At 35.7% G+C, this 22,903-nt stretch overlaps 1 protein-coding gene across 14 annotated transcripts; it reads right to left on the minus strand.

Moving 5' to 3' along the window:
- Positions 1–1,860: 1,860 nt before the first annotated feature.
- On the minus strand, positions 1,861–15,799 carry LOC149388492 (putative pinoresinol-lariciresinol reductase 3). 14 transcript variants are annotated; one of them, XM_089621641.1, is made up of 22 exons: positions 13,791–13,918; positions 13,420–13,686; positions 13,089–13,283; positions 12,793–12,938; positions 12,665–12,727; positions 12,338–12,548; positions 12,062–12,226; positions 11,890–11,974; positions 11,712–11,778; positions 10,859–11,132; positions 10,322–10,527; positions 8,956–9,161; positions 8,185–8,298; positions 7,048–7,173; positions 6,534–6,715; positions 6,128–6,425; positions 5,876–6,057; positions 4,601–4,853; positions 3,443–3,512; positions 2,768–2,895; positions 2,594–2,693; positions 1,861–2,086 (listed from the first exon to the last, which is right to left on the minus strand). In XM_089621641.1, exons 3-8 carry the CDS (start codon positions 13,251–13,253, stop codon positions 11,918–11,920), a joined length of 807 nt encoding a protein of 268 aa, XP_089477767.1. In that variant the 5' UTR covers positions 13,254–13,283; positions 13,420–13,686; positions 13,791–13,918; the 3' UTR covers positions 1,861–2,086; positions 2,594–2,693; positions 2,768–2,895; positions 3,443–3,512; positions 4,601–4,853; positions 5,876–6,057; positions 6,128–6,425; positions 6,534–6,715; positions 7,048–7,173; positions 8,185–8,298; positions 8,956–9,161; positions 10,322–10,527; positions 10,859–11,132; positions 11,712–11,778; positions 11,890–11,917. The 14 variants fall into 14 exon arrangements, with proteins under 14 accessions (XP_089477767.1, XP_089477773.1, XP_089477765.1 ...); XM_089621639.1 differs by lacking the exons at positions 1,861–2,086; positions 2,594–2,693; positions 2,768–2,895; ... (7 more) ...; positions 8,956–9,161; positions 10,322–10,527 and adding an exon at positions 14,318–14,378 and having other exon boundaries at positions 10,704–11,132; positions 13,791–13,866; XM_089621643.1 differs by lacking the exons at positions 1,861–2,086; positions 2,594–2,693; positions 2,768–2,895; ... (7 more) ...; positions 8,956–9,161; positions 10,322–10,527 and adding an exon at positions 14,318–14,368 and having other exon boundaries at positions 10,704–11,132; positions 13,420–13,678; positions 13,791–13,866.
- Positions 15,800–22,903: the final 7,104 nt, after the last annotated feature.

The raw sequence follows: 22,903 nt of genomic DNA on the forward strand, positions 1-22,903 counted from the left end.
CGGATCGACGGTGAAGATCGGTGAAAAATTACGCAAGTTAACTTGGCATTGAAGACCGGGGGTGAAGATCTCGTAATATGTTTAGAGAATTTTTTAATCTATTAATGAAAAAATTGTTTATTGTAATATTTTTTCCTTTATTTATTTATTTTTGTTAACTAATTTATATTTGGTAACCCTATATATGTCCGCATTAAAGGAATATTACTTCGTCGATTTTGTCGAAATCTCGAGTGGACTCTGCAGCTGAGTCCATATGCCGGTAAAACCGTTTCTTACTCATTAGGAATCCTGAGCATTTGGAATTATGGATTGTCCATATTTCATAAAAGAATGTAAGATTTCATTCCGATATTTGCAGATTCCATAAATTATTTCGCATAAAAAGTTGGGTTGAAATATGAATATCCCATATTCCATTTTTTTAAAAAATATATTTTAAATGTTATACGAAGGCATTTATTTGAAAAGCTTTTGTTGTTATGAGCCAATTTGAAAATGATGACAAAAAATGAAAACAGAAAATAAAATATATGAAAATAATATGAATAACATCTTTTAAGTTCCATTAAACGAAAAATAAAATAAAAAAGTTTCAAATGAAAAATACAAACTACAAATTCCAATTAAAAATTACATTTCATTACAAAAGATCAAGTTTCAAATTAACTAATTGAAATTGACATTTTAAAATTGCTCAAGGGGAATTCGGCAATCTCAAATACATCTTGTATCCGCTTCTCGGCTTGATACCAATATTTTTCAATTGCGAGTGCCTCGACCATTTCGGGAGATAAGCTTGCACGTCGGTCTTAAAGAATTCTCCTGTGCAACTAAAAATCGTCTTCAGAAGAAATAGTGGAGACGGAGATGGTTAGAATGTCATGGGCCATCTTTGACAAAACCGGAAAAATATTTCATGTTCCTTCCACCACTTCAAGAGGTCTATGTTTTCGTCATCCATCGCCGTCCACTGGATTGAGTTGAGGTTGATCTTGGCATTTCAGTTTTAGCTTCTTGCATTGGAGATGATTGTGGAGATAGTTAACCGGTAAGTTGTCGCATGAGTCGGAATGTGGTTGCTCCTCTAGTAGATGATCTTTTTTGGCGGGGATCTTCGACCCGGATTTTTTTTTTTTTTGTACCAGAGCACGCACAAATTCTAAATTATAAATAAAATAATGTAACAATTGCATTGGCAAATTTAATGATGTTATTAGATAAGATTTTTTTTTTTTTAAATGGCAAGATGGTTTGAGTTATAATTTCATAGAGGCACTATTAAATCACCAATATAGTACTGCTTTTATAAAGTAAACTAAGCTAAAGGTATAGCGAATAAAATAATTTAGACTGTATTAATTTAGTATATTTTATCTAGTTAAATTAAAGAAAGAGCTAGTTTTTTTTTTTTAATCTACTTAACCTATTGTATGAGAAAAACAAAAAATATAGTTTAATCAGATTACAAAATTAATTAAAAGATATTATAGTACAAAATTTAAAACATAAAAATAAAAAAAGGTATTCATGTTTGTATAATTAAAATCAATCAGAATCAGGTTAAGAAAGAAAATAAAACTTATCAATCGCCAACCATATGACCAACATATCTTTACATAATTACAATGTAACTAATATTAATAAAAATGATTTTCATATTTTAAATTCGCAAAAATATAAATATATTATTTTTTTCCACAAAGTTTTACCATATTATATTAAAGAACATCAAATTTGATAGATATTTAATCTGCAGGCTACTTCATTAATAATAATAATAATAATAATAATAATAATAAAGAACATCAAATTTGATAGATATTCAATCTGCAGACTACATCATTAATATATATATATATATATATATATATATATATATAAAAGTCGCATGTACTACATAAATAAATAAGTAGGTCAATGATCCATAATAAGATAACAAAACATAAATTGCTTCAAAAGTCCTTAAACAAACAAACATGGTGAAGAAGCAACAAAGAAGACAGATCTCGGCTTAGGCGGTCTTGGGAGGGCCCTGCTCGCCGTCGCTGATGACATAGTCCTCGGTCTTGCGGCGTTTCTTGGTCTTGTAACAAAACACAAAATAGAATGGATTTATAAGATTCAACTTTTCTTTCCGAGAGAGAGAGAGAGAGAGAGAGAGAGAGAGAGAGATTGGCCCAGTAAAATTCCAAACGTTTAAAACACAAGTATATTAAATTTGTAATGCTCCTTGATAAGTTATTTTTTTAAAACCACGAGAACACACGTGCCTCAAAAACATGTTTGTGTATTCGTAATAGGAACATCCTAAGTTGATACAGTGGAAAAGAAGAGTGTTTTTTCCCTGGCACTACCTACAGACAAAGATCTAAACAAGACATTTTTTATTTTATTTTTGTTTTTTGTTTTTTATTTTAGCAAAATCTAAACAAGACATAAAAAGTCTATTTTTCTTCGATTAGTCAATGGGAACAGAAAAGATATTCTTGATACTTTATTTAACTCATTTTGTACTCGATAAATGAAACATTTCCAAGTTACATTATTTTTATACAGTAAAACGAAGGAAAAAAAATAGAAGCTTACGTACCATGGTCCACTTAGTGCGAAAAGCAATATCGCGTACCGTTTTCTCCGAGAAGTCGGCCGCGATCTTCACATATTGCTGTACCGTGGGTTTACCACCGTACCTAGAAAACAAAAAAGCAAATGAACACAAGAAGCATATATATAGCTTAAACATAAAACAACAAACGACATATACTTGATCAGCTCCGTCTCGAGCTGGACCTGCTCCTTAGCAGACCAGACCACCTCGTCACTACTCTTCTTCAGCCCCGGAACGGAGTCGATCATGAGGAAATTCGAACCGCCCATCGCCAAAGTGTATATCTGAGAGAGTAAGAGAGAAAGAGAGCGAGAGAGAGAGTTTCTTTGGTAAGCAATGGAAAAAGAGTGAAAAAGTGAGAGCGAGAGAGTAGCATTACAAAAGGGTAATATATATAGAGAGAGAGTTCTTTTTTTTTTTTGAGAAATCCTGGGAGAAACCAGGAGATTGTATTAAAGCTCTTCGGCTAAACAGAGGACTGCGAGAGAGACAGAGTTCTTTGGCAATGAAAATTAAATACAGTGAGAGAGGGAGAGAGTTTTACCCAGGGGTAAAAAAAATTACCATATTGCTTTCTCACGAGATACAATGCATAAAGAAACGGAACAGACCTTGTAGTGCTTCATTTGCCATGACTGTCAGGGACACGTGTCGATCAACCTTCAAACACTCTTTCTTTTTTCTTACTTTTGTTTTTCTTTCTCTTTTTTTCCTCCCTTTTCTTAGCTCAACTTTCCATTTCTTTATTTTATCTTTTTCATTTTTGAAATAGTAGATATGATGAATGATTAAATATTACACTAGTGACTCGAAAAGAAATTAAAATATTACACTGTTTGCTGAGTCCCATTGTTTGGACTGTAGTGTCCTAGCTAGAGTACGCCAAAAGATATGTCAGGGCCTGGCATTTATTTTTTTTGAAAGGGCATAGCATTAGAACACATGTGTATTTGTAATTTTTTAAGTGTATTTCAACATTGACTATAAAATTTGTATTTGTAATTTATTTGTTACACTTTGATTGTAATGTTTGAATATTCTATATATATCATATGAATATAAATGTAGAGTAGAATCTAACAGTTTAGTGTAATTTGTCTTTGAATGTGTGAAATTGAGTTGTTTTAGTTCGTTATTATATTCATTTTTTTATTTACTATTTATATTTAATGTGGTGTGTGAGAAAGTTGTTATAAGTTTTATTGGCAAAATATAGTAATATATATATATATATATATATAACAAATTTGGCAAATTGGGCAATGCGGGGAAACAGAGAAAGGAAAGGGAAAGATTTCAATTTGTAAATATTGGTACACAACAATATACAATTGCATGTGGGTATGACGTGGATGATTATATAATTGACACATTCAGGTAAAAAAAAATATTTTCTGCTTTGTACAGCTTTTTTTTTTTTTTTTATAAAAAACTCTTGTTACAACAACACATACACCACCATTTTTATTCAAATTAAATTTGATTGGTTGTTAAAGTTTTTACAATGATTGTGTACCTTCTTTTAGTATATATAGAATGTGAGGTGAAAAGACGCGATTGGCCCAGTAAAATTCCAAACGTTTCTTCTCATTAGGGTTTGTGATCCTTGATGCCGATTTTTTTTTAGCCAAGGCAAACATTTTAAATAGTAAATAAAATAATGTAACAATTTCATTGGCTAATTTAATAATGTTATAAGATAAGATTGTATTTTTTTTTAAACGGCAACATGGATTGAGTTTTAGTTTCATAGAGGCATTATCAAATCTCCAATATACTACTACTTTTATGGAGTAAACTATGCTAAATGTATAGCGAATAAAATAATTTAATTGAAGACTACTTCATTATATACTTAATTAAAATAATAATTTAGCGAATAAATATAAAAGTCACAGCTAAATAAGAACATAAATGCAAACAATAAATTCCTTAAAAAGAAATATATATATATATATATATATATATATATATATATATATATATTACCTTACTGCACTCCCTGAGTGAATTCGTCCCATCGTATAGCTTAGGCCTAGCTATCAGAACACATGTAGACATGTGCGGTGACTAGACGTGAGTTGTTGATAATTCATGCTATATGTAAAGATAAAAATATAAATCTCTACTTATCTCTTGGCTTAGCAGCTCTCTCGATCGGGTGCGTTTTGGTAATAATATACAAATACACATGATTGTAAGTCTTGTTTTGGTGCTCTGCGGTTGGACTTGGACTCCAATACTATAATATAATACATAGTGTCACATTTTCACGTTGTTTCAATCCAAGGGAACAGAATCTTGTGGACCAGTCCTATGATTTCATCTAATTTCATATACCCCACCATATCAATAATCACATTCACATGCATGACCACAAGGGTAAAAGAAGATTTTGAAGTTGAAAGAGATGCTATTCAGAATTTCAGATTTTTAACAAAATAATATTTATACTCTCTCCGATTTTTATTTTAACAAAATAGCGCTAAAGGTGTTTTTATTTTATTTTATATAAATGTGACATTTTGCTTTCTGTCTTTCCTCTCTTTTGTTATGGGAGGCGAACAACACAACTCAGTCTCAAATTCCTGAGGAAAACACCGGAAACTCACAAGCTCGAAGCTTCATAGCACAGACATTTGATTCTAGATTTAATCAAGGCAAGTCAATTTTTTTTATGAGAAGTACTGTACCTATTAGCAGTGTTGTTGAACTGTACAAAAAAAAATTTATTTTTATTTTTAATTTATAATCACTTCATAATTCGCTTGGTATTTCAATCTTTTATTGGCTGTGTACATATTGACAGACAAAATTAGTACAACATATAGAATATTTGACTTTTTTTTATTGTTTACCGTTTCCTTTAACTTTTTCTTGGTTGTTTTAACCGTCTAATTTCATATAACTATTAAATCATCTGAAAACTAAAAAAAAGAGGTTTTTATAGAATATTCAATAATTGAGGTATTCAGTGACTTATCATCTTTAAACGATATATGTGTGAAATTTTCCTTATTTTTTTTTTAACTGTGGGTATCTGATTTTACCCAACTAAGCCCGCTAGTCTAAATCCTTGGGATCAATAGTAAAATGGATTTCTTTTGTTTTACAATTTTAGACACAAATTATAGCACTCAATTGGATCGTTTGGTATTGTGCATCAAATTATACATTTAGCTCGATTTTTTTGACACTACATTGGACATGCTCTTAGTAGGCAAATTTGGTAACAATTGCAACAAAAAAAATGGGTGGACATACCTGTGCGCTCAAAGTGTTTGCCATTGATTTGATCGAGCACTCTCAGCTTATACTCTGCGTAAACCGACCCGCGAATTTCACCAAATGTCACCGGAGATATAACTCCAACACCATTGATCTTATAACTCTCATACTTCCTTCTGGAACGACTGTCGGAAGAATCGTAAACACCCTACAGAAACCTGGCACAACAACACTAATAATTATACATAAAAAAATAAAAACCAGGGAAAAACAGGACAAATCACGCACCACTTATTCGTTTTGTCCGAAGCGAAAAGTTCGGACTCGTGCGATTCTTTCCCCAGCTTGGAGAAGCCCTTGATCATCCAAGTGAAGATTCGGTTGGTTATTTCTCTGCCCGTGAGCATCGAAACGCTCTCTACTTTGCCGCTGTACTCGATAACAAAGATTTCAACCCCGAATACGCACCCGCCTAAATGTGAAATGTAGCCTTTACAAGGATCCTTGAGAATCTCCAGCGGAAACGCTTTTGCGATTCCCGATTTGGTCTGAAGCCGGTTGAACCGGCTCACGGGATGTTCAGCATCTTCATCACCACAACGAGATTACATTATTATTACGGAATCACTAGATGTATGTATATGTATGAAATTACAAGATTTTTTTTCATGTATGTCTCCTGAATAATTCATACCTTGTACGGTCAAGTATTGGTCTGTCAAGTCATTGAGCACAAACCACAAAGAACTTGAAACTCACGTAGATATCGATCTTGAACCCGGAGTGGATTTTCTCCTTGGCAGATATTCCAAGTAGAGTTAAACGTGGTCGGCACCACCGTTCTCGAGGTCTCCTTTCAGGTGAAGCCACAATCTCCTATTATAAAAAGGAACAAACTTGAGAGAAGATCACGTATTTATTTCGGTTTTGGATTGCTTCACTTCCGAGTTACTCTGTTAGGACTTTCTTTTTTCTTTTGCTAATTAGTTATATATCGAAATCTACAACTAAGTTTTCCGGTGACAGCATGCAACTTTAGTTTAAAATAGCAACCGAGAAGTAATCGACGAACTATGAAGTAAGAAATTCCAGCAGGCAAATTGAAGAAGAAAATAATAGTAATAAATAATGGGCTACGATAAAACCTATTTTTTTTTTCAAAGTGCAAACAAGAAGAAGTGCATCCAAGTTTGAAAATAAAAACCTACCATATATATAGCCAGAAGCTTCAAAGATATTGCTGACATATTTCTCCATCTTTGATACAAGGCTGTACGACTTAATCCGCAGCGAATAGTGACTTGATGGGATACTTCTTTTGGTTCTTAAAATTGCTGCCAAAAAAAAAAAACCCGTCAAGGATCGTGATTGAGAATGCATTAACATACTGAGAAAATATGAACAAAGTAGATAGTTCGAAACAAAATAACTTCCGTGTCGCTGATCATTCGCGTTTAGTCAATAAATCAATTCGCAAACTTTTATTGCCTTCCATCCAAGTTCCAACTCACAAAGATTGTTCGTAAGCAAAGATCACGAATTACATACGGAGAACATGGAAATCAAATACGAAATTAGAACCAATACCTGCGTTGTTTCCTGAACAGAGATCCATTCTCTCTCTCTCTCTCTCTCTCTCTCTCTCTCTCTCTCTCTCTCTCTCTCTCTCTCTCTCTCTCTCTCTCTCTCTCCCCCTCTCCCCCTCTCCCTCTCTCTCTATATCTATCTTTATTCGCAAGCTATAGAATTGATGTTTATAGATTCAGCGCGGAGAGTCCGATTAAAAAAAAAAATGACGGAAAGTTCCTCGAATACAGCTCAATTAAAAAATAAATATTAATTATTTAACTATAAGAGATTTAAAAAGAAAAAATCAGAAACCCATAACTGATAAATGTAGTAACTGTTATTACCGATTATTAATCATACGCGATAACAAAAAAAACCCAAAACTCAAAAATGAATTCATAGAATCTCAAATCAATATGAAAACCATACACAATTCTGAGCCCAATACACCAAACCCTAGCCAATCAATATGAAAACTATCCGCGATCCCGACCCCAAAACCTACTAGCAAATAAACTCTCTTCACAATTCAAGAAGTGAACCAATCCCTCAGATTACACTCCACTATCCAGCGAATAGAAAATTAATAGTCTAAAATAATAGACTAGACATCTCTTTTCATAAGCCTACCCACTCCGAAAACACTTATTTATACTTAAATATAATTAAATAAATAAATAGCATGAAACTCAATAAAAAAAATGTACTAATTTACCAAACGGGTGTAACATGCTAAGTGGAACTAAAAAAAGTCAGGAAGAGCAGCCAATCCATACCTCCGACGAGTCTACGGAAGTGATGGTGAAATCCCCGAGCCTTCTGAAAAGGGGCTCTTAAGGACCGGAGCGAAAGCGTGAGGCACAAAAGAGACCCTTGACTCGCGTGAGGCACTAAACAAATAAATTATAATCATGTCAGCGAAACATTGTTCTTCTGATTCACATTTATTTTTATTCTTAGAACACAGAAATCACATTGTGAATGATAAATTAACTTTTAATATTTTGTCCCTTCTTTTGGATTTAGGCTTATAGTTTAGTGGCAAGAGAATGTAGATCATCATCGATCAACATGAATACCATCATTTAGACAAAATTCTGTAAGTGCTTTAAATAGTGGATCATTTTATACGTGTTTTTCGCTTTCACCAGAAGAAGAAAAAAAAGCTGATAAGAACCTTGAAGATAATATATTCAATAGAATGGTACTAAATACAAGATAATCAAGGAATTCGAGAGACCCCAAACTCTCTCAGAGGCTAAGCCTTGCACAAAGGTAAATGATTAATTCTAACCTCTATTTATGAACCAAGTAACAATCAACATATAAATTATATTTCCAGTCCTAACAAAAACATCTATAGTTCTGGACTATCTCACGAGCCACGTATTAAATGAACATTTTGGAGCCAAAATTACCAAGACATGAGAAAAGGAAAGCAATTTTTTACCAAGAGCATCATCATCAGGACATGTAAACATCCATTTATAATTCATAAAGAATAATAAGAAAAAAGTTATGGAAGGAAATTCATACACACAGCATACCTCGGGAAAACCAATGAACATGGGCAATGAATTTACACTCCTTGCAACAGTATGCACAGATTCGCGGGTCCCACTCAAGCTCGCACACGTCACACCGAGGACGAATCGGTCCACTTGGCAGTTGTCCCACAAGCTCCCAGTCACGGAATAGATCTTGTCCACGAAGAAGAGGACGACGTATGCGATGGTCCGGTCACAGGCTGACCCTGCAGGGACGGCCGATAAGACCTTAATATCCTTGGGCCTTTTATTATTTACTGTAGGGTTAAATTGTTCGGCCCAAGGATTAATATATCGATACCGAGGTTTTGATTTTTTTGATATATCGAGTTTTGATTTTTTTGATATATCGACTACCGACGGATATATCGATGGATATCCTATAACAATTTCATTACCGATTACCGATTACCGATTATACCGAACCGATTGATATCTCGACAGAAATTTTATAACATAATATAATTGAAAAAACTCAAAATATATATAAGTCTCCAAATCCTAATATATTTTAAAAATAAAAAATTATGATAAGTTATATGCATATATATATGTATATTCAAAGCTTTATATATATATATATATATATACTAGTTTGAAACACGTGCTTCGCACGTGGTGGTTGTAGTTGTAATCAGTAAATAATTATAATATGTATGATTTAATTTACCAAGTTTTTTTCAAAGCATGAGGTTATAAATGAATATTAAGATATCAAATATTTCAATCATACATAATAAGTACAAACATTTCAAGTAAATATATAGTCAATGACATACTTTAAAATAAGAAAAATTGACATAAGTAAATAAAAGGTCAAAAGTATATATCTAGATAGTAACACGTGCTAAGCACGTGATTAAAAAGATTTATTTAGTATACATAATGCGATTTTTTTATTAATAATTGAGGCTAAAAAATAGATTCAATATCAATAATAAAACAAATTAACTATAATTTCAAAATTGAAGATATAACGTAAAAACTAAACGAAAGCGTATGCAACATATTGATTATTTGAAGATTCATCTTGATATCTGATAAATAAATCGTAAAAACGATTTAAAAAAATATGTAAAAATGTACAATATAAATGAGTCATTGTGTACACACTAAACATCAAGAAAGTTGGACTCCCGAGATCAATAGCTAGATAGTGGTAACTTTAAATATATATTGGCAAAGTTAATTTAAAATAACGAGTTTCAATACATATTTGTTATTGAAATTATCTAGTTTTGAGTAATATGTTTGCAGAACTACATTTGAAAGAGTTTTAGTGTATTTATCTACATATATATTAACGCAATGTGAACCTTTTAACAAAAGAAAAGAGCATATAGAAATTTCATTAGCAATCTACGACCTCAACACCATCGCATGTTCCATGTCTCCCTCGCCGAAGAGCCCTCCTCTCCTCCCTCGCTTATTTCGCCTCTTCAATGTCGTGGCGTCTCATCTAGTCCCTTAATTTCTATTACTCCTAGCAATCCTCACGCCAATTTACTTTCCAATCCTCACGCCGTGGCAATGACCATTACGGTTCCATTTTCACCCGACTCCTCAAATTTTCTGCAGATCTTTCTTCAATCTTATATAACTTTGGTATGTTTGGTTAGGGCCAAATTGAGGGAATGGAATGAAATTGATTAATGAAACTTATCATAAAAATTAAATCAAAGCAATTTTCGCACATGAATATAAATTTTCCCCAAGCAATGAACGGAAAATTAAATTTAAATATAGAATTGCGATAAAACGAATTATCATACTTGAATCAAAAGATGACATTAGAAGAGAACTTGTGATAGAGAGCTGAATAAGGATACACAGTCAGCTAAGAAACCAAGTAAGTAAACTACATTACAGAGGAGAGACCGAAATTACGAAAACCAACACATACCAGCTGCATAGCTGCTTGATTCTCAGCAGCTAATGCCTGTAGTGCAATCTCTTTATCCTTTATGCAGAAATGGCCAAAAAGAAAGAAAACCACTAAATTAATGCACGAATAGAACTAAGTATGATAAAGAAGCAGCAAATTTTGGTACTTCTTGGTTCCGTTTGACCTGTGTCTGAAGGACGTCAATCTCGTTCAAGTACAAAAAAAAGGGTTTGTATCGAACCTGATATCCGATACATATGCTCTGCAAAATGTGGCATTTTATTTGTGCCATCTGTTGAAATACAGTAAAACAAAATCAAGCAAAAAGAAAAAAGGCAACACAAATTTTCAAAAAAGTATTCGAGAGTGATCTTCATAATGATACATTGTCTGGTCAATGGTAACAGAATTAGAAGAATATCATGAAAGTGCAATAGCGCTCAATCCGAGTCACACGTAAATGATGTAGTGGCAATGTTTTTAGCTCACAAAATACCTTTATAAAAAAAAAATTTATTTTTTTTATTTTTTTGTGTGACAAGACAAATTGAAAGGTGATGATCTCTTTTCCAGAGCTGGTAGTACTACCAGTATTATCTCAAACATACTAACATTAAAGTTTATTCTATAACTCAGCATAAAATTTTACATGACTACATTAAACAGTCAGTTTGAACATATAAATTTTTACAGGCAAAAAATAAACTGATGATTTACAAAATTGGCTTGCCCATAAGAAACCAGAAGAACCGTTAGTTTTGTTCATGAATCTTCCAAAATTATCTTCACTTCGTGCTGATATTTTATGATCTCAATGAATTATTTTTTCGAAGTATGTGTTGTGTGAAAGGTTTTCCATAAGGAATCTCACCAATTAAACACCGGGGATGAACCTTGTCACCAGCGCTGAAGTGAGAAGAAATTCCTTAGTTTGGAATCTGGACCGATCAGCAGAAAAATAGCGAATTTCAGTATCTAAGATCAATACATACACATCAGATCAAAATATTTGGAATTTGTTTGAACAGCTATGTTAGACTAAGACTAACCGAGTTGAGGTAGTTTGGTTTTTCTCCATTAGCTCTTACAATCACCAACGACAAATAAAACCTTCTCTCTAAGCTTATCAACGGTCTGCAAAAAGATTAAGAGATAAATTAGGACCTACATTTAAAAAATCTCTGCCAAGAGTTGTGTGAGTGTACGTTATGAAATTCAGACCGAGTGTGAATATTTGCCCCATCTTTCGGCAGAGAGAGCTGCGTCTTTCAGGTGAGAACGTGAAGCGTCGAAACTCGAAAAATATGTCGAGTTCTCTGAAGCCTCGGCTACCCAAAGACGATTCGTTTGATCTTTTGCTCTCTTTATAAGATTACAGAAACATATCTGCAAGAGATGTTTACTAAAGTTACTCCGTTTGATTACTACTTTTTTATTATTATTGTTATAAGGAAAAAACGGATTATGATAATGCACCTAAAATTGAAATATACTCACAGTTGATCCTACAAGGTTGGGATTGAATGGTACAAAAGAATCATTATCGATGTGCGGGGAGCAGAAACATATTGCAAGTAAACAGTCAGAAAAATCTTCTGTATATCGTTCGGAGATAGAGCTATCCATTACAAACACCCACTGATTCCTTTGGTGAGCAGCTTTGTAAACCTCCCCGACAAAGACGACAAAAGCGGCAATATCAAACTCACTACAACGTCCAAATCAAATTTGCAATATTTGGTTACTATGGTGATAACTTTCTCTCGTATAGAAACAATCTTTAGAATCAACTATTATTGTATGCCATGAGGTCAAACGGTTCACCTGGAAAGTGGAACTTCGCCCAATTTCGAGAGCAGTGCTGATTTGCGAGGCGTAAAGAACGGTCTGCAAAGGATGCATAAAATTAGTTACGAATCTCAACTTTATGAACGTGGGACCAGAACGCTTACTTGAAATGTTCCATCGCTCGTGGAGACAAAGGCTTCCAAATAGTGGATTCTCTTGCTTGCAAATAAATAGCATCTGTATTGATACCAGTGTTTGTGGGTAGAAGCCCCGCAACATTATATGCCTTTCCTTCAGCCAGCTTACTTTTCTGTCACATAAGAAACCGAAATAATCAAACAAATTTAAAGGATATCCATAAATTATCCTGAAAAAAGATTCAGGATTCAAGCTATGCAGGTGAAAGGTGCCGAGGGATTACAGAGTACAGATGGCAAAAAAAAAAAAAAAAAATGTTTACCTGCTTTTCTGTTGGGTTCCAGATTGTTATTAAGCCTACTATATGATTCCCTTTTTCTTCATTCTCTTTACTCGTAAGACCAACCACCCTTACCCTCATAAAGGGACTGACTTCCCTCTTATCTAAGCCAGCGTTTCCTAAACCTCTCGCTATTGACTTTTCCATATCTGACTGCCGGATCACCTAATCCCCGACCTGTCACAATTAGTGATCTCGTTTTTTTTACATTGAAGCATTCCAGTAAGGCAAAGCGTGTGAATTCACCTCCAATAGAAAACGATGGTTAATGAAAAAAAGTGCTCACATTGGGACAAATGATCGAACACCTTACCTGCGCGACGCCGAGGTGGTAAGGGAAGAGAAATCCAGCGGCGGAGAAGCTGGACCCCGGCGAAATAACCACCGGCCTCCGCAGCTCCGCCTCAACGTCCTTTTTCCTCACCTCCCACACCACTTCGTCGTCCTTCCATATCCTATCTCCGACTGGAGCTCGGCCGAGCGACGTGGTCTTGACGATCCGAGACGCTATGCCGATGAAGAGCTCACCGTTGGCGACGGTGAACGATTTCAAAGGATATGCAAGATGCGATCTGAAAACCTAAATGTTTTTATTTTCAAAAACCCTAATTTACAAACCTAAACTCAGACCAACCATCAATTTGAGCAAGAAATAATGGATAAAAAAACCCCTCAGTTACAAACCTAAAATCAGCGGCGGAGAAGGAGGCAGAATCGGAGAATGCAGAGAATCGGCGGAGGCGGTATATGAGAAAAACGCCTGATAAAGATTTTCATTTCGAGTGGACACGAATGGGAAAAACCGAATAGACATAACAAATATAACTCATCTGACGTGTCATCATTTAATAGGATAAAAAACCATGAACAGTCTATGAATAGTATTTTCACGATTCTGACTTATTATATTATATAGATATAGATATATATATATATATCTATCTATTTGTATTATATATAATATACATAAGAAATATTGATAATAAATAAATAAAAGATATATAAAAAAAAGATACTGTTGAATTAAATCACCACATCATGTCATCAAGAACACAGTTGAATTCATTTTTTTTTTATAAAGAAACTTAAATTTCTTATTAATATCTCACTCCCGCCCGGAGGCAGGAGACGGAATAGAGAAAATTCCATTGCTGCATAGAAGGAAAAGAGCCAACGCCTCACCAAAAAAAAATACAACAAAGTTGACTAACCATAATCGGTGTGTTTTCTACAACTCGGCCACTTTGTACCACAAAAAATCGTTCCGCTAAGAACTTGCTCACACAAGCGTGTCTAAAAATTCACTTATGGTTGTGTGCCTCACTTCTGGGTACAGCTTGGTCCCATCTACCCCGCCAAAGGCCTCGATTTCAAAGTATGTTTGGTCTCCTTTCACGAAAGCCGAGTACACAAAAACCATCTCCATTTTCTGAGGATATTGGGTCTCTGCATATAACCCTCAAAATTGATTCACATTGTCATAGAAACACCCACTGAAAATTAAAATAAAAAAAATTCCAAATTTTCATTACCGTGAATCCTCCGAAGAAGCTCTTGCTCCGAAACGAAAACCTTTTCAAGCTTCTTCCCAATCTTGCCCTCCCAAATCCCGACCAGCTCGTTCATCGAATACACATTCCCCGGAGGCCTCAAATACACCACCTTGTTCAACGCTCGCGGGTCGTCCACCGCCATTATCGTGAATGCAGCCACGTCTCTCTCGCTCACAAACACGCCTGCCAAGGAAAAAAAAACACCGTTAATCATAAAACAGTCATTCAACTGAATCCACAGGCTTTCCGTGCTATCACCTTTGGCGGTTCCGTCGCCAAAGATAGTGACACAGTCCCTCGGAGGAGAGCTCAGACCGGGCTGGACGAGCGAGGGAAGGAACATCCTCATGAAGTAGTTGCAGCATATATAAGTGTAGGGAATTCCCAGGGATTCGATCAGGCGGCGAATCTTGGCTTTTCTCGAGTAGAAACCGCCATCAATATCGGAAACTCGAGCCCGATCTGGATCAACTCCGAATTCAGACGGAATAAACCTCTATCAAATTACAAAAACAATGAAGACTAATCAAACAGAGTTCACTTCACCTAGGACCCAAAATCTGTCAATCATTCACAATTCGATTCACCTTTAACATAAGGGAAAATCCGTGGAACTGAAATTCTCATAATTAATCACGACTGAGATAGAAGAGAAAGAGAAAAGCGAAACTGACCTTGATCGAACCAGATTGGTTGATGACTTTGATCAGAAGCTTCTGAGAGAGAGCTTCCTTGCTCGGTACTGCGGAGATTACGACATCCACTTGCTTCTCGGCCTCGACCAGACTCTGCTCGTCATCCAGAGAACCCTGAGCGATACATAGTGAGCGAGAGAGCCAAAATGCAGAGATACAAATAATACATATATATATAGAGAGAGAGAGAGAGAAAGAGAGAGGTAGTGACCTTGAGGATGGTTAAGTCCGGCGGCGGAGAGGGATCGGAGTGAATCGGCGGCGAGGGAGAAGGAAGATGACCTACCGAGAGCGAAGGTGGGATGAGATGATCGGAGGCTGAACTCGGCCAAATGCCTTCCCAGACGCCCCGTCGCTCCGACGATCAGAATTCTATTCTTCTGCTTCTGCTCCTCCATTTTCGGCTGTCAATGGTGGCTCTTATGCTCGCAAGTCGTGTGCCAAAACGACGTAAATACAAATAAAACGACATGAGAGTGAAAAATGACGATCTAAGTTTCCAATAAGTATCCTTTAAAATTGGATTTTTTTTTTTTTTTTTTGTATCTCATTTCACATTTATTACAAAATTCGTGTCTCTTTTTTTTAATGTAAAATTTTATGCAAATATAAGTTATTTTTAAAATAAAAAAGGGCATAAAAGTTTACCAATCTCAAAATAGGGACGCAATAAATATCATTTTCTCTAAAATATATACAAAATATGATGCATTAACAAATATAAAAAGGACATAAAAAATTATTATAGGTTAATTAATGCCATTTTTTCTTAAATGCGTTCCTTTTAATATGGTAGACTTTTATGTCTTTTTACATTTTTTATTCTTCTAGTAATACCCTATATTTTATAAGTATTAATTTGTAAACTAATTTTAAACCCGACAACTGAATAGAGTGAGGCAATTATGTCCAAATAAAAACATCTATCATAAGGGACCTTATAATTATCGTCATCTTTTCAATATTTTTAGTATAAAATTCCATTTATCTAACTTAATTATATACACTAGTGAGTCTCGCTTATAATTATCGTCATCTTTCTTACAATAACATATTTATCTAAGCTTATCCTGTTTAAAAACTTAATTCAGGCGTGCTATTAAGTTTGGAATAAGTTAGCTGCGCTCGTGGTAAGAATGATTAGAGAACCGGTCAAATTAAAGTTAAAAAACAGAAATACCGTATTCAAATCTAATATCAAATGCCACTTAGAATTCCATTAAAAAGGTCTAATTAAAAAAATAAGTTATCTACCCAAACATCAAAACTCGTCAGATTCAAAGACCCTACAGGCAAGCATTCTACTATAAAAAACAAAAATAAAAAATAAAAACATTATCAAGATTAGAAAATTCACCCAGGAAAAAATAAATCGGTTCAAGCTTTTTATAACAAAACAAAAGAAAATCAATGGAAATTGTTATAATTATTATTATTACCCAAATACATTTACAAGCTAATGAGCGCAATTAGAACCACCGGGTCATCCGTAAAGAAATCTATAGCCCCAATAGTCAGACGATGTGAGCCTATCATTTTTCAATTTAAAACACTTAGAAGTGCCCATAATAAGCTCTTGAACATTGGGGTCATTGTTTAGTGGCGCAAATTGTTTAAGGCCATCCAAAGCAAAATGCAAGTTTCTGAAATAAGCGGCGGTGTCATAGAACCCGTCCGGGAATCGCCCGCTCCCCGTCGGAGGGCTAAATCCATCATTTCATGAAGAAATCGCGCCCCACGACACTTTGTCCGCTCCGTGGGCCAAATCAGGCACTATCTCCTTCGGCCAATATCCTATCATGACGTTTTGCTCCAACGCCACGAACCACAAAATTAATAGTCGAAACGGAACGCAAATCAGTCCAAAAAATCCTTTCGGGCAATAAATAAAAACTCATTGAAGGTTACCTTAGACCCTGAATTGATTCCTATGTATTTTGGTACTTAACTTCTAGGAGAAGAAAAAAAAATGCTGATTTGTGGTGTTAATTCATGGGAATTTATTGTAGGGAAATTGCCACAACTACTACCAAAACAATAACTTTTTCCAATTTCCCACCAAAACCATAATTTGGCCAAAAATGCCACTAAATCAAATGTACAACTACCCTTTTACCATTCACTTAAATTTTTCTTACAACCTACACCAATTCTCCCTCATATCCCATCTCACTCATTTTTTTCGCTCATTCCCATTCTCGCTCATATCTCTCCCTCGTTTTCTCCTTAAATTCTCTCTCTCCTCTTCTCTTCCCAAAACCGCCCAGTTCTCCTCATTTCCCGTCTAACCGTCGTCATTCCCACTTCTCCTCTATCGCGTCTAACCATCCTCGCGTTCTCCCTCTGTCGCGATTTCGCTCTCTCACCCAACCCCCAAATCCTAACCCTAAACAGTCCCGGAAATGGATGACGATAACGACTTTCAATCACCCAAACAACCCCGGAAAAAAAAATGAAGTTGTTAGACGGAGTCTCCGGAAAAAGACGAAGGCGCCGGAGGAGTCGCCGTCTTCACCCAAACCGTCCCGGAAAAGAAAAACAACAACTTCACCCAAACCGGTGAAGAGTTCGGCGAAGAAACCTCGGCGTGGGAAGGGGAAGCCCATGCATGTCACGTCTGACGCCGAGGAAGAAGAGCAACCCCCCAAGTCCGCCAATATTCAGGTTAGTTTGGGGGTTTTCGGTTGATTTGTTGTTGATTGATGGACCTTGATTGATTTGGGGATAGACTTGATTTAATTTCGGTTAACTGGTTTTGGGTTATCTCGGTTTGCATTGGGTTATCTCGGTTTTGTTATGGTTTGATTGAATATTGATGTTGAATGAATATTGTTGTTTTTGAACTAATTATTGACATTGATGTCAACTGTTGATGTCAATTGTTGACATCTATACGTCAACAAATGGTATGAATATTGAATATAGATGTCGACAATTGCCATCAACAGTTGACATCAATGTCAACAAATGGATGTTTGTTGACTTTGATGTCAACAGTTGATGGCAATTGTTGATATCTATATGTCAACAACTGGTATCAATTGTTGACCTATAGATGTCAACAATTGCCATCAATAGTTGACATCAATGTCAACAAACATCCAGTTGTTGACATCTACCATCTTAGTGTTTGAAGGCTGTGTTTTGATTTTCTCATTCTTTTTTGTAATGGTTTTCAGGGATGGGAGAGGTTTGTCCCCGAAGCGGAAATAGTGGACCATAATTTCAGTTTTTATGGTTCACTTGATAAATTTGAAGAAGCCGCTGACATGACAGCGGAGGAGACGGCTCTTTTTCAAGAGTCTTGCTTCGGCCAGTTTCTGAAGCTTCCAAAGATCAACAGGTCGTCAAAGATAATCAACCACTTGTTGATGAGGGTCGGTCAGTATGAAGGGCAAGCGAGTCAGGATGCGCTTTTTATTGAGCTCGGGGGTGAACCTCGGGCTTTTACCATCCACCATTTCGCAGAGATCACGGGTCTTCGTATAGTCGACAACTACGAAGCTGTCAACTATACCGAAGTTGTTGAAGACGGATTGTTCACGAGCGTCTTCAACAACGGGACATACAAGACTCGTGCCGTCCTAACCTCGCAGCTCAAAGATAGCAAGGGTTGGCAAAATCCGACAAAGCGGGTGAAGCTCTTGCTTCTCCATTTTCTCATCAACGTTCTTCTCGCTTCTGCACCGCATACCAACATCCCATACTGGGCGTACGTGAAGTTGGTAGAAGACCTAGACCAATTTAACTCTCATTCATGGCCATGTATCGACAAAAGATGGGATTAAGCAATCTTTTGTAGTTCATGTACTAGATTATGTACTCTTATGTCAAACATCTGTTGTAAATAGACATCTGTTGTCAATGACTAGATTGTTCATATATAAAACATAGTGTAAATAGACATATTAAGCAGTTTCAGGCATTCAAGTCATACAACAATCCATACATAAATATCACGAAGTTTAGACCAATGATGTGGGGAATTCATCGGCAGAGTCATTTCTTGTTAATCCTCATCCTCCTATAGTAGAGGAGTTCCTCTCTCTGGATTTTCAGCATAATCACTCGTGTCCCCTTGGGCACGACTTCCATAAAATCTCCTTTTTTCTTCAACTGAGTCTCCCAGTCGTCTCCGAGGATTTCTTTCATAACACTTTCGAGACACATGATCGGACCCGATTCAGTCTCACTACGAAATGTATCCAAGTACCATATGTACTCAACCTCGCTCATTTGAAACTCCGTGAGTTGTGCATCACCGAGTTCCGATCCGCTTGCCTTATTAACATCAATTGACTACAATCCCTTTTTAGTAATTGTCTACAATTATAGGTATGAATGTCTACAATCATAAAAAATAATAACTAATTTGATTGGCATCAAAATGTACCTCATTTTTAGAACATTTTCTCTTTCGGGGCTCGAAGTCGTCATAGCTTGTCACCGGAGATTCAATAGAGTGTTTTCCTGACATTTCTGCATAATTTGGACAATATTAGAGTCAACAACATTCATTAGTTGTTGACATCAGATGTCAACAGTTGACGTCCATTGTTGACATCTAATGTCAACAAATTGACATCTAAACTCTACAGAGTTCATCAGTTGTTGACATTAGATGTCAACAATTGACGTCCATTGTTGACATCTAATGTCAACAACTGATGACATCTAAGTTGTTGACATTAGATGTCAACAATTGACGTCCATTGTTGACATCTAATGTCAACAACTGATGAACTCTGTAGAGTTATATTACCCAAACAATATCCTAAAATTTTAACCACAAAGTTCATCCAAACAATATCACAAACAATATCCTAAACAACTGATGAACTCTGAAGATTCTTAACATACCCAAAAAATAGAAAAAATATCCCAAGCAATATCCTAAAAAGCGAAACGAACCTTGTGCGCGACCTGATCTTGGACTAAATCTGGAGTTTTGAGTCTCGTCGGCGTTTGGGTCCTCGGGTTTTAGAGAGCTGGTGCAAGAAAGAGAGCTGGACCTCGGGCTCCTGGGTTTCTTGGGTCTGGTGGCTTTGGGGTAAAGAAAGAGAAAGAGAGAGAGAGATCTCATCGGCGTTTGGGTCCTCGGGTTTTAGAGAGCTGGTGCGAGAAAGGGAGCTGGACCTCGGGCTCCTGGGTTTCTTGGATCTGGTGGCTTTGGGGTAAAGAAAGAGAAAGAGAGAGAGAGATCGGGAAGAGAGAAGAGAGAAGAGAGAGTGAGAGGAAGAGATAGATTGACAGGAACGAGAGAATAAGGAGGAGAGATAAGATTGACGCGAAGAGAGAGAGAAAGAGAGAGAGAGAGAGAGAGAGGAGAGATATGAGCGGGAATGAGCGAAAATGAGGAGTGAGATGGGATATGAGGGAGAGTTGGTGTGGGTTGTAAGAAAAATTTAAGTGGAGGGTAAAAGGGTAGTTGTACATTTGAGTTAGTGGCATTTTTGGCCAAATTATGGTTTTGGTGGGAAATTGGAAAAAGTTAGTGATTTGGTAGTAGATAGGGCAATTTCCCTTTATTGTAAGAGCTATTGTGGTGAATATGAGATAATGAAATGCATGATAATGGAACAACATGAAAAGAAAAGAAAAAAAAAACTTAAATTTTGGTCTTTTGTATGTTATATTTGTTATTGGGTTCTATAAACTAGAATAATAAAAGGAAAAATTGTACAAAATAGTCATTTGAAACTTATTGATTAGCAACATAGTCAATATTTCAACTTTTCAGCAAAGTAGCCAAATTTACGTTTAAAAAAAATTGACAGTCAAGATTAAATTTTTTGAAGATTATTATAAGCAATTTATCACTTTCAAAAAAATTAATCTTGGGTTCAAATTTTTTTTTGAAACCAACATACTGCACATTTTGGCTATTTCACTAAATTAAGACAAACTTTGGCTATTTTGTAAATTCATAACTTTAAATTGCCTATTTAGCTACATCATCAAGTAATTTTAGTTGTCTAACTACCTTTTTTGTTGTTAAAAATAGCTAAAATCTCGTATTTATTATATTAAAAAAAAGTCTTGACATTCGAATTCTAACAAGCCACACTTAAAATGACCTTTTATTATTAGAATAAAAATCACTATAGTTGCATTTTAAAGAATTTTTATTTTTTAATAACATTTTCAAGAAACTTGTGAAGACATGCATGGTTCTTGTTCTTGAAGAATCCATGCATTGTACGTATAAAATTATTTTATGAAAAAATAGATATTTTGTTAGAAGGCCTGAGAAAACTAATAATAACACTAATTACTTAGTAGATGTTATATTTCATTTCAAAAGTTTCTCCGCCGATTGCCGATTGTGGAGACTGGCTCAACTGCGGTTTTCGGAGCTATTTTTTGGTAACTTGGATGAAGCCCTTACACACGAAGTTGAAGCACCCAGTCCTTTTATTATTGAGAAATTGCCCTATTTGCCACTCTTTTGATAACTTTTTCCCACATTCTACTAAAACCTTAATTTGTCCCAAAATGCCACCAAGACAAGTGTAAAAAGTCAAGTTTGCCCTTCACTATCTATTTTCTTTACAAATTGGCATCATGTTTACTCAGCCATTTTCTCCCGAAATGAAGACCGAATTGTTCTCATATTTCTCATATCAAACTCAAACTTTTCTCATTTTCCCTCTCTCTCACGTCAAAACCGTCGAACTTCTCTCTCTCTCTCTCTCTCTCTCTCTCTCTCTGTAACTGCATGTAACCTCCGGGAAACCGTCGACTCAAAGCCACCCATTTCGTCTCTACAGTAACTCTCTTTTCTGAACCCACTCAAACCCATCACTTCTCACCCGAACCCCTAACATCGAGAAGAAAAATGGCGGACTCAAATCCATCACCCCTGCGTCCGACACCCCCGCGTCGGAGTCCTCGAATTGTAACTAAAGTCCCGGAGGAGCCGGCAAGTCCAATGCCGGCTCGGAAACGGAAAACAACAACTTCGCCCAAACCCAAACCCCGGACGAAAATCGCGGCGACGAAGCCCCCAAAGAGGAAGAACATCATGGCGAGTTCGTCCGACACGGAAGAGGAAGAACTGGTTCCCAAAAAACCCCGTACAAGAATGGGAACTTCAAAGGTTAGTGTTGTTGATGAAATTTTCTTGATTTTTCCGAATATTAGTCTCTGAACATGGGAATCGGTTCATCTCTGAATATTTGTTGGTGATTTTGTCTCTGAATACGTGTTGGAATATTTGTCTCTGAACATGAGAATCGGTCTGTATTGTTGTTGTATTTGTCTCTGAATACTCATAATGTTGTTGTATTTGTCTCTGAGTAGATATCAACAATGTTGACATCGATGTCAACATTGTAGACATATATGTCAACATTGTTGAAATCTATAAGAACAGTGGACAATGATGTCAACAATGTTGACATCAGATGTCAACATTGAAGACATCTGATGTCAACATTGTTGACATCTGATGTCTACATTGTTGACATCAGATGTCTACAATGTTGACATCAGATATCTATAATGTTGACATCAGATGTCTTCAATGTTGACATCTGATGTCAACATT

The sequence above is a fragment of the Urtica dioica genome, chromosome 8 (genome assembly GCF_054948205.1).
Source record: "Urtica dioica subsp. dioica isolate 48M chromosome 8, U.dioica_male_clone48M_v1_H2, whole genome shotgun sequence".
In the NCBI taxonomy this organism is placed as follows: domain Eukaryota; kingdom Viridiplantae; phylum Streptophyta; class Magnoliopsida; order Rosales; family Urticaceae; genus Urtica; species Urtica dioica.

Excerpts from the sequence above, each read along its gene's own strand:
- LOC149388492 (XM_089621651.1), bottom strand. The coding sequence starts at position 15,752 with ATGGAGGAGCAGAAGCAGAAGAATAGAATTCTGATCGTCGGAGCGACG. Across the intron at positions 15,156-15,333 it reads ACCAATCTGGTTCGATCAAG|AGGTTTATTCCGTCTGAATT; the intron begins GTCAGTTTCGCT and ends GTAATTTGATAG. Across the intron at positions 14,553-14,638 it reads GCTTCTTCGGAGGATTCACG|AGACCCAATATCCTCAGAAA; the intron begins GTAATGAAAATT and ends GGTTATATGCAG.